This window comes from Dermacentor andersoni, chromosome 2 (assembly GCF_023375885.2).
Source record: "Dermacentor andersoni chromosome 2, qqDerAnde1_hic_scaffold, whole genome shotgun sequence".
Lineage (NCBI taxonomy): Eukaryota > Metazoa > Arthropoda > Arachnida > Ixodida > Ixodidae > Dermacentor > Dermacentor andersoni.
Window position 1 is genome coordinate 90,001,422 of NC_092815.1, and position 12,435 is coordinate 90,013,856.

The 12,435-nt window shown below is 43.0% G+C and overlaps 1 protein-coding gene across 1 annotated transcript in view; it reads right to left on the reverse strand.

Annotated features, from left to right (window-relative positions):
* Positions 1-404: 404 nt before the first annotated feature.
* Cul3 (cullin 3) overlaps positions 405-12,435 on the reverse strand; it is a 61,196-nt gene continuing 49,165 nt past the window's right edge. The window contains exons 13-16 of the mRNA XM_050188494.3: positions 12,028-12,100; positions 11,379-11,448; positions 4,048-4,154; positions 405-1,746 (exon numbers count right to left, since the gene is read on the reverse strand). Of these exons, the coding sequence (XP_050044451.1) occupies positions 1,722-1,746; positions 4,048-4,154; positions 11,379-11,448; positions 12,028-12,100 (275 nt within the window). The 3' untranslated portion in view covers positions 405-1,721. The remainder of the gene's footprint in view (positions 1,747-4,047; positions 4,155-11,378; positions 11,449-12,027; positions 12,101-12,435) is intronic.

The window sequence follows — 12,435 nt, forward strand, 5'->3', positions numbered from 1 at the left end:
ACTGTACTTATTCGGTCGAATTTCAATACAACAAATTTCGATGTAACAATCAGCAAATTGCCGATTTTACCTACTTTGTTATATCGAGGCTTAACTCTACACACACACACACACACACACATATATATAGCCGTCTACGCAAGCGTATATAAATAAATGTGTGCGCGTACCTTTGGTCACGATGACCACCGATCAAGACAATGCGTTTATACCTTTGTTCAAAATTCTGTGTCACTTCTGTGCCATGTGCTAAACGGCTTCACTAGCAGAGTGGAATGGCTCATGATTTTTTTTAATGTGAATGTGAGAAAAACTTTCCAGTCTTTCTAGCATTGCCTGCTATGTATGAAATGAATTATCACTCAATCAATCATGTTGCTAGGACATCAAATCACACATGCACAGAAGGAAGAAAAATCCTTTACTGAGGCAATTTATGTACATCAAATAATGCTATGTACAACAATAAATGAAGGCATTAAAAAAACTGCACCCTATTTCCCCCACTGGAAGGCCAATGAAAGGCTCTTGGGGCGATACACTCTTGTGGCAGCACGCAATCCGAAAAACGTGCCTGCAAAATCATTAGAGAAACCCAGTGATGCAAACTAGGTTTCTCCTGTACATACAGTAGTGTACAGCAGAAAGGAAAAAAAAAAAAAGGAAATGTACACTGTTGTGACAGACTGTCCAAATAAGAAGGCATTGACCCTCAGTCAATCACACGCACACACTTTCATGGCGCTGGCAATGCAAACTCGTATGGCAATGCTTCTTTGGTGCCTAGGCCTTTCACCCAAACCCATTTATTCCCTCAACTAGCAACTGTACCTATAACTTTCTAGGCAATGTGGCAGGGACATTTGCATCATAGAACTTCACATCGAGGTCACAGCTTTCATCTCACAGTAGTGACACATCATGATCATCATCTCACCGTAAAAAGCACAACATGCTACGCACTGCTTGAAAGTGGACACAGTTCTTACAATTAAAAAGAAAAACAAAGGAGAAAACAAAAAACCTTGCATCCTTCTCATGGAAACAGCATCGCCTAACTGCTGCACAAAAACAGAATAAATAGCTTGTATTAGCTAATATAAAGGGAGGCACCTTACATGCTAATGGAACACAGCACAAATAGAAAGGGACGCAATTATCCATGCACGCAGACACGCACGCAAACAGACAAAATTATGTGTCTAATTATGCACAGGCTGTACAAATTAGTGCCCCACATTTAACTTTACTTTAAGAGTGCCTCTACAGATGTGGCCGTCGTCGGAGTGAGCAGAAATGGATGTGGACATCACTCGAAGCAGGCAAATTTTGTTGTCAGTACACCTTCCCATTCAAGGAAAAAGAAAAAGAAACTAGCCTCCCGTGTGCGCCCAGAGAAAGCTAGGGAAAAAAAACCATGTGAACCCCTCTATAAAACTAAGATATTGAAAAGCGAAAAACTGTTGAAGGCATCCTCCTCCTCTTATCATGGAATGAAATGCAAAGAAAGAAAGGAGGACTTTTTTTTTTTTTTTCTTTCCTCGGCAGCAGTGACCAAAGACGAGAGAGTGAGGGCTGCCAGAACCAGTCTTCCTTCCAGCTGCACTTGTGCCAGCAGTTTTGCCGCGACTCGGCCCATTTGCTCTACTCCAATAAATAACCGCACATCTACAGCCACAGGCACCGGTGCCATCTTTCCACAAACTCCAGCACTCCAGATTTTACGCCACGTAGGTGTACACCTTCCTGCAAGTGAAATTCAACGGTCATCACTTATATGTGCCTGAAATCTTTAAGCAAGGCATACATGTGAGACACTTTCGCAATTCACAAAACATTGTAGCATATCTGCCGGGCTCAACTTAGAGCCAAATATTCTCCTTCACAGATCCCATTCCAGTGGCCACACAGACAGGAGGAGAACCTTAATGACTGCTTGAGTGCATATGGACTCTATTCAACTACAAACTGCTCTCTTTTCATAAGGCAGAAAACACACAAAATCCAATTAGATCTATAGCCAGCCTAAATAATATGCGCGTTCATGGAAGCAGCAAGCAAGATCATGCACATAGTACACAATCAGCCAAAAGCATAGTTTGGTAGCAGTAATCATGTCTATGCAATGATTTAAAGATAAACCACAGAAAAACAAATAAAAGCGTCAACCATTTCTCTAAAAAATGGAAATAAAAACTAAGCTGAAGAAGACATATCAGTAAGCAAATACTGCTGGCAAGTAAACATTGAGTACTGCTACACGAAAGAGTTACATAAACTTAGTTCATGAAAACCACCATGATAAAGACAGCAGTTTGCACCTTTCTGCCTTAAGCATGCAAGCATCCATGAATGGCCTATGTATTAAAAAATTCCGAGGTGAAAATACCCATTAGTGAGCCAAAAGGTAAGAAGATAAGCAAGCCTTTTCCTTACAGTTGATTTCTGTAAATTTGACCATGAAGCAGCCAAAAGAAGTGGGGGGGTAGTGTGTGAAGGTCCACCTAGTGGACATATCCATTTGGTCCGCTGCTGAAGTGTGGATTAGCTGGGGGCACCTGTCTCCTTCGGATCGGTGCCCCAGCCTAGCCAATCAGAACTTCAGCAGCAGATGAAATGGACATGTCCACTAGGTGGACACTTACTGAACACCCCTGTCACTAAATTATCTGGCAGGTCAAATTAAAAGACAAGGCCAAAAAGAACAACCTAACAAACTGCTACATCATTTTCTTTATTTTGATAATACAGCATTTACCCAATTCTAATGCACACTTGATTTTTGTCGGTTCATATTGGAAAACAATATGCGCTCAAATCTAATGTGCACCCTATCTTATAACAAGAAAAACGTACCATGACTCAAGATTCTGGCAATCGTAAATAAGATGAATCCCGCAAAGTTCGCCTTCATAGGATCAAAATTTATTTAGACTTATTGTCCATCTGCGGGGTCGAGCTGCTTTTTGCCTATGAACAACATGTCACCGATCTTGTGGTCCAATTGTAATTGAAGGCTGCAGCTAACACCGCAAACACAGTTTTGGTTTCGTATCTGATTGTAATATGGAGGCCTTTTTCAGACTAATTCCTTTTCTTCAAAAGGGCGTGGATTACAATCGGTCAAATACAGTAATCATTCATTGTAAGGTGCCATTAACGCTTCAAGATCTACCAAAATTTTGGGTTTTAAAAGGAACATTGCGTGTTTGCAATGCATTTGCTATCCCGTAGCGTCATCACAGATGAAGTGCAGCCACTGGAGTCGCCATTAGTGTCGGAAGCATGCGTATTGAACAGCCAAGTTCAAATTATCCAGCGAGGGCCAATTTCATGAATGAAATAACGAAACTTCTGGCCCGTATGAGAGCCAGCTGGGACCTTCAGTCGGGATCAAATTAACCAAAAACAGACTGCCTGCTGCAGTGGTTCGCTTACTTGATAATGAAGCTTTTGCAGCCGCTATTTACAGTCCTCCTCTGTCTACCACTGCAGTTTTTCTTTCTATACCTCTATTATTTAGTTCTATAGAGTCATTTTCATCTACCAAAGCCCTAGGAGCTTAGTTTATTTCATGTTGGTAGTGTGCACCGACATCTTTATGTACTACTTCTGTTTCTTAGTGATAGTGATTGTGTTTCATACTGTACTGCAGCTTATTATAAAAATGCCATAGGTTGTTCACATTGCTGTGTAACCTTCCCCACTGTAATGCCTAAATGGCACTGTGGATATGAGAGTAAATAAAACTGAACTAAGAAATTGAAGCCTACTGTACCACCCTCAAGGCAATGGGAGCTAACTGTGACTTTCCTACTTGCATCTTTTCACTTTTGTTCAAAGCCGCTTGTTTGGCATCAAGTGCGTCACAGCAGCTGACTTACAAGCTATATATTCATGAATGGCAAAAGATCCCAAATACAGAAGGCAACCATGCAAACCCTTGCGCTTATTTTCTCTTGTCAGCAGGTACAAAGCATTTAAATCATACATTTTTCCCACCACAGAATGCATGTGCAACAGGCAGGACAAGCAAAACACCCATACCTGTCTTCAGCAGTCCTGGCTAGGTATTCCCTCTCAATAAGGCCTTCAATTCTCTTCTTGATGACTACAGGACTGGGATAAAACCTGGACCGCAGCTGGCTAGTCACCTGGGGGGAAAAAAGCGGTAACCAAGACATTACCACATAGAGATGCGTTCAATGGTCTCCCTAACACAAGAACAGATTGTATAGTCTCACAAGACAACATAAAGGCTGGAAAACTGTGCATCGAGACAAGACACTTTGCAATGACCCGGCTCAGACGTGTGGATGATGTAGCACCAGCACGACTCTGCTTTGACATGTTAGCCATGCTTTTAACAACGGAAGGAATACCCATTGTGAACCAGTGCCATACACCCTGCCACTTGCAGCATCAATTCTACGACAAAACCAGCACACTGTCATCCTCATTTCGATACACCGTCTCACAATCTACTTGCAGTGCAGTGAAAGCTACAGGTAGTGTCAGCCAATCAGAGAAGCCAACGTACAGACCGTGTCAGTCTGTGATGTGACCAATATGGAGCAGACAACACAGCGAGCAAGCAGTGCGCCTTACCATCTGAAAAAGTGTGTCTGCCACGTTGGACATGTACAAACACAGTAGAGCCTCGTTCATACGTTTTCAAAAGAACACAATAAATAATGCACTAACCGGGAAAATGTACATTTCAGTCACTAAAAAACTTGACAGACTCAACTGTAGTTGACATTTATGTATTGCAAAGCGTAGCACGAAACATTACAGCACGAGATGCCTATGCACGCTAAGCTGGTAGGACCTGAGCAGCGCACTGTCGTTTTTGCAAATACGACACACTTATGTTTGCGCTACGCAAATGTGGCCTGTGTTGGAAGCTTCTTCGAGCGGAGCATTCTGGCAGGGAGTTTTGAGCTGCGAGCTCGGCACGAATCGTTATGGAAGGAGACATTGACCCAGGTCAAGCTGGTAGGGCCCAAGCAACCCGAGGTGTACATTGTTGTTTTCCTATTGCAGAGTGTTTTAAGACAGCGGTGGGAAACCAAAACAAAATTGAGCTGGTTGGCAACACTGCAATCCAATGCCTGCGATGCCGCCACAGCGAAACATGAAGATCACTTTGTGCCGCCTGCAGCACGGAATGGCGGCACATTTCTATTATTGCCTTTTAAAAGCATGCAGTATGCTTTCCACAGCAGGACAACCCAGGCATTGTGAAACAGCCAGGTCACTATGCTTATCACAATAGGTTTGGTGGCGATGGCTGTGAATGCGGCACATGATGAGCCGGGAGGAGATATGCTGTTACCAGAATAAAAAACCAAGTGTGCACCGGCAGGGTGTCTACCAAGTTGACATTTCCAGGTTTTCTCCGAGTGCCTTTGCAAAATTCCCTGAGTGATACAGAGTTTTGTTTAATGTCAAGACGGGCTGACATGTCGCCTGATGCTGCCATTCTCTAGTAAGCATGTTAAAAAATAAAAAAAGTGGCTTAATCCAGTTTGAATATAAAGAAGTAGCGTCTATTTTATACAAACACGAAGGGTTAGTAAAATGCACAGCGAATAAAATATCTTTGAAAAAATGGTAAAGCCCATTGCAAATTGAGTCGAACATTTTTCAGATACGAATAAAAAAAAAGATGCATACAGAAGCAAATATTTTCGAACATGAACTATTTCTATTGACTCATAGCAAGCTCATTGGAATGCGGCTCAAATTTTGCCACAAGTGAGATTCTCTCTCAGAAGTTGGAAAGTCAATCTCAACCGCCCTAACATGCTCTCTGCCTGCTGACTTTCAGAAACCGGTATTATGCAATGCGCCATGCATTACGAGCTTCGAAGCCAATTGCAAGGATTACAAAGGCAGAGTAAATGCCATTGCTGACAGCAGCGGATTCTTTCAATGAAAACAATGGCACCGAATGGCAAGAAGCTTAATAGCGAACATCGAAGCAGCGACGCTTAGCTTTGCCCTGGTGGTGGCTACGGATGCCAGCACATTTACGTGCGACAGCACCGGTTTGAGGCGGCGAGATAATAAAAATGGCGGCGGTGGTGGCTTTGATTAATGCCATTTCGGACCTGCGATCATGGCAAAAAGTGCGGAAAATCAGCCAGCGAAGGGTTCTTGCATCCGACATCTCAGATTTTGTCGATATTTCAGACATTGACATTTTATACATTGACTCTATGGGGTACATGATGGTGCCACGAAGCCATCTGAATTATCAGGCATCCAGAAAATCAGGTGACTGGAAAATCCACTGTTGACTGTACACTGGCAACTCCTCCGGCCGATGACAGCATGTCAAAGACGATTCCTTACAATTACTCTGTTAATCGAGCCAGCATTAGCATGACTTTCGTTCCCTTTCAATAAAATTACAGCTAATTTTCCCCAACAGATGCACAAATTCGCAGTTTTCCCAGAGTATATCTAGACTATTCAAAATACCCGAGAATTCCCGGTTTTCCCAGTTAGTAGACACCCAGGCCAGGTGAGTATTGTGGGGAAGCTGTTGCGGCAGGTGGCTACGGTTCTTGTCGTGTGCCTCCCACCTTTTCAAATTTTACATGGTTTACAAGGGGGATCCAGCAGCCAGGAAACATATCATACAACCACAGTTTGGCAATGTACCATAACGCTGGCACTGAAATATCCTGTTTTCAAGGAATGTATGAACCAGTAAAAAGCAAGCATAATACTGTATTGCATCATTTTTGGTGTTCTCAATAGCAAATGTTGGCTGCGGGAAATTGCATGTAACAGGATCGTATCAACGAGGTTCTGCTGCAATTAGCAGATACACAGTGTCATTCATTCAGTGACATTTCTGATGTAACACTAATGTTTTTAGAATGTTCGTTGGGAAGGAGTACGAGCTATGCAGTGCGTCTCTCGTTTTCTTGTTGCGCACCTGCAGACTGCTGCACAACAATTCCTGTGATGCCGTACCAAGCCAAATGGTAGGCACAACACAGGATTGTGTAGGAGGTGAGAATTGGTGAAAAAATGCATATATATGCATTACCAGCATGAATTGAATCGTGAACAGGAAAAGTGATCAGAAAAACTTACACGTGGGTGTGCAATGTGCAAGCGCTCTGCAGCTGGTTGCTAAGCAGAGCGCAGTCTCGAATGTACGTTTTGGAGCCTGAATTAAACAACTGTTACAAATGCAGGCAAAAATGTTACTGCAGGCATTAAAAATGCTTGACGATTGGCCCCATTTGTAAGAGACAATAAGAAACTCTGGGCGAGCATGGGTACCAGCCCAGAGTTCTCGTTTTTCCATACCTAAAGTTGGCCCTCACCGGATAACTTGAACTTCAGTCAGCATGCATGTGCATGATCCATATGGTGACCCAAATAGCAACCGCTTTATCAGCAGCATTGTCTCAGCGGAGCTTAAAGGGGCCCTGAACCACTTTTTATCGAAGTGGAGAAAGACATTTGAAGTGAAGATAGGCTATTTCAGAACCACTTTGCCGCAAAAAGCGCTTCAATGCGTTCAGCAGAAGTGGAGTTACCGGCAATCAAACACGGCCTCAGCTGTGCTCCCCTTCCTCCCCTTCCCCTTGCACTGCGAAGGCTACGGCGGAGACGTCACCGTGGTGCACAGTTCAAATGTCCGATTAGGTGCTTATGCTGCGCTAAACGTAAGCCAAACGCGGCTGTCCTCAGAGAGCTGCAGTGCACTTAGCCACTGGACTCGTGGCGGCACCTCGCGGCGGCCGCAGTGTAGCTGAGCACAGCGACCAGTAGCAGGCGCATATTGGAGTGTGCTTTATGACGAAATAAAGCACACAGAAGAGAGTGAGGATCATGGGGTTTTTGAAACGAGAGCGTTTGAGAAAAAGGTGATTCGCGCTCCGCTTGCGAGCTCCACGGACCGTGTAGGACAGCCGAACTTGGCCGAGATATTCACAACAGCGTATGCTACCTGCGGACTATGTTATTTCACCAAGACCGAGGGGTGGTGCAGGGCCCCTTTAACTCTTTCATTACTGCGAGAAAATGGTAGTTTTTCATAGGTCTCGGAAACAAATATTTACCACTACAAATAATATTCCAGCACACACTGCAGCATAGCATATTGTGCATAATGAAATGCTCTTTCCAAAAACATAATTGCCAAAGAAATTCATTAGGTAAAACATAAAAAGTCTAGAAAACGCCATTTTTGCTGCCAGTTAATAACAACGATAAAAATACTTGATATCTACAAAAACATTAATATCAAAGAATATACACTTTGTGTGTGTGTGTGTGTGTGTGTGTGTGTGCGCGTGTGTGAGAGAGAGAGAGAGAGAGCCCTTTTCACAATCTATGCGACTCTAAGGGAGGATTCTTTTTGCAAACTGTGCAACCAAGGGGAGAACTCCCCGCTAACTGTCCGTCTCTGGAGAAAGGATGAGCCGCCCATCCCCGACCAGACTCCGCGGGTTCCCGCCAGAGGAGGCAAGCACATGCAACATTGCCCAGGAGAAAAGGAGCATCCGCAAAGCAACGACGGGGACGTGCAATATTGCCCAGGAGAGAAGGAGCAGCCGCAAAGCAACGATGGGGACTCTGTGCATGTCACGTGACGTTGACGTGAGCAAGATCCCGCCTACTATTTTAGTGGGCCTATTTAAGGGGCCACGCAATGTACTTTTTCAATTGATTCATTCTCTTCTATATCCTTTGCCAACCACTGAATAAACAGTGCAAGTTTCGCACTAGAAATCGTCTCGTCCCTGCCTAGTTGCCATGGTCTACTGGATGCCTGCAGCCTGCCGACAACGCCACCCTGCCCAATAGTAACGCCAGTCGAGGTTCGAGAAACAGGTGTCGCAACAGGGCCTGTAAGGTACCTAGAAATAAATAAATAAATAAATAAATAAATAAATAAATAAATAAATAAATAAATAAATAAATAGGTGCACACAACACTTTTCCCACAACACATCTGGTTTTTGTTCAACTTTGCGGTCCTTATAACACATTTTGTAGTTCCGCCTTTTCAGCATCTTCTGAGAGTGGTCCGATGAGAAGTCCAAGGAACGTACTTCACCAGTCCGTCTAGAGTCATGCACCTCTTCCAGAACCGCTCGCTCTCAGCATAGCTGGGCAACTACAAGATTAAGCATCCAAGCATATCTGTTTGCATTTTCGCATATTGTCTTTATCACCCCTGCAAAGAAGATGAGTACAAAGAAATCCCCCGCCATTGTAAAGTGTCTTGCACTGATCTTTGGTGCTGGGTCAAGATGTGATACGGGCAGCCTTCTTGGCGTGAACAGAAGTTTCTTTGCTGCCAGTGGCAGATACCATAACCAATCAAAGTATGCACCCTGAAGATAATCAGTAGAGCTCTCAAGTCGTGCAAAAAGATTGGCAGACAAGCGCACACAAGGAGACCACTCAAGGCCGTAAAGGAAACTCGCCGGTGAACAGCTGCAGATGTCCTTATGCTGACTCAAAACATCGTCGCCGTCAGAGCTTGAATCTGCTTTGCTGTCATCTTCGGAATCATAACTCGAGTCCTCATCACTAAATTGAAGTGCAGGTGCAGCATAGTTTCCAGTACGAAGCTTTTCACACTATGCAGACGTGCCGGACGACACCATGAGAGTGACTTTCGATAACTGCGCAGTGACATCGGCAGTGCCCCTTGCCTGGATTTTACAAGAGAAGTGAAACCCAAACTCTTGGAATCTAGTTGAAGATGCCAGGTCCACATGTTGGACATGCGGCAGACCTTCAGGAATACACTTTGGAGGAATAAAACGACTGGACTCCACACCAAAGCTCTCTAGTGAACAGCTGGCGACATTTTCGGTTAACCATCGCCGCTCAGCACTGTCGGATGGCAAAGCCGGCCATGTAATTTAATTTTTTACTTGCTGGAAGTGACTTGATTACAAAATCTTGAAGCTAGTGCAGCGTAATCATGAGTGGCATGCTTTTTTCTCGAGCGTGGCAGAAGGTAGCAGCCACGCCTCTTTTTCCTACAACATACGCAAATTAGTTTGCGAAAAGTTCGGTCAAAAATCACAACATTGCTGGAGCGTGAAAATTTAAATCATTTCTGAAAGTTCAGTGCCTGTACTAACTACTAGATGGCCTTAAGTGGATAAGAAACGGCTCCAACATGTGGAAATCGGAAACATCGAGCACCGGTGATAGATTTGAATAGGCATGATAACGAAAGAGTTGAAGGGACGGTGAATGCATTCAACACACGTCATCTCCCGTTGAATACACCTATTTGCCGCTTGTTCTAAGAAAATTTTCAAGCAATACCTCTATAGCTCACAATGTCTGATTACGTTATTTATACAATTCTAACATGCACAATCTTTTTTTTCTCCAGGACAACTGGGCTGAAAATTGCCTGCACGATGCAACTGGATACAAAACCAAAATCGCATCCACAGCATTTCTATGCTTTAATGCATAACACAGATGTAATGCGGCGTAACTGGCTTTGGGAAACCAGCCACCATAATGCAACACCTCGTAGACCTTTGCCCATTTTAAGCACGAAATGCTATAAGTTCCAGATGTCGGCGACCTTCAAATGACCTTGAGTCAGAAGCCAGAGCTGTTATCCAGGCACTCAAACAAGAATATCTGGGCAAATTGTGAGAACAAAACGACATCATCTGAGCACCCAGTCAAAACTTAAGAAAATACGGTCTATGGCCGCCAACCCTTTTTACAGGACCCCAATACATATGCTAGTTACTGCCCAAACAAGTTATTAAAAAATATTGCTTCAGAGTTCTTCCTAATGTTTGTTCACCATATCACTCAAGTTGTAACTTGGTGTGGTGGTTGTGCTGTTGCAAACATGCACTACATCCATTTTAATATGGTGGCTATTATCTCCAACCAATCTGCTTTGTCAATTGCCATTTCCTGCTTACACCTACTCTCGATACGAGAGAGCCAGAAATCTTTTTCTGCTAAAAGAATGGGTGCACGTTAGATTTCTACTTGGTTTAGGAGCTTTAATGCAATTTCTATGTTAGTTTTCTACTTGGGGATACATAGAAAGAGGGCACGTGTTTGGCTTGGGGGCATGTTAAAAGTGGGCAAATACTGCCAGATGAATCAGCAGTGTGTTTTGGCGTCTTTTCTACATCTTGCTTAATTTAACCCACGGGATAATTTTATTAACTTCATCGGGCCAATCAGGGTTGAACTAACGAAAGTCAACTGCATTACGTTCTGTTGCGAGTTATATGGCACATTAACACACTCCATATCTTTCATTGCACTGCAAATACACTGAGAGACAGAGTACAGAAACAGAAAATAAGAATACGAAAGAAGACTCAAATAGGGCAGCTTACCTCAGTGACGAGGACATTGTGTGACAGCTTCTTCCGTGCCTTCATTATCCTTACAATGGCAGCCTCAATCGTGCAGTCACAGTTAAGAAGAACTGGCACAATCAAAAGTTATCAAAAAACTACAAAGCAGTCTAAACCACGACACAGATGAAGTGAATGTGTTTCTTACAAAACGACATTTGCCAACCTGTATTTAGTGAACTAGTACTCATTTCTGGCACACCAAAGCTCAAACCTGTGAAATTCACACGGTGTGGTTCTGCATTTGTGAAGTCTTAAGCTGACAGCAGTATACCCCTGACCTTTAATAAGATTTAATATTGTAATTTCTCACAAAAGTAAGACCATTTGAACAGATGACGCAATTAGCAGAAATGGCTCAATTAATAAAGCAAGATCCAAATAAAGCTCCAGTTCTCTTTGGATAAGCATTAAAGTTAACACAATCAGTACCTTAATGCTACTTATAGATATTTATGAGTTCATTGTTAATAAAAAAAAAATGCAGACAACAAATTCAGAGTGCAGCAGACTTGCCAAAATTATCATCATCATCAGCTTATTTTATGTCCACTGCAGGATGAAGGCCTCTCCCTGTGATCTCCAATTACCTCCATTAGCCAAAATGATAATTTTAGGTAAAGGATATTCATGCTTTCGGTCTTCGTCCACCTTGCTTCTTGTTTCGTTCCTCTCAGGCTCGCTCTCCCCCTTTGCTGCAACTAAAGAAAGGACAACAAGCAATGAATGGATGAACCTAAAGTGATTTAGGCATTTTCCCCAGACCTATGGTATATAAATTAATGTGCCTTTAATGTACTTGTCAAAGCCCCAAAACAAAGGCAGAATGAAAGAGAATATTGCATTGCATTCAAGATGTCTCCTTACATGAATACTATTGTGAGATTGCAAAATCAGAAAACTATTTTCTTACTATATTACAGTAACAGTAGCACAGAAGGTTCATATACAGATTTTGGCCAGTGCAATAACAAATACTTGTAATTTTCTTGATGGCCGAGTCTGAAGGAGTATTTTACAGCTGCCCATTACACAG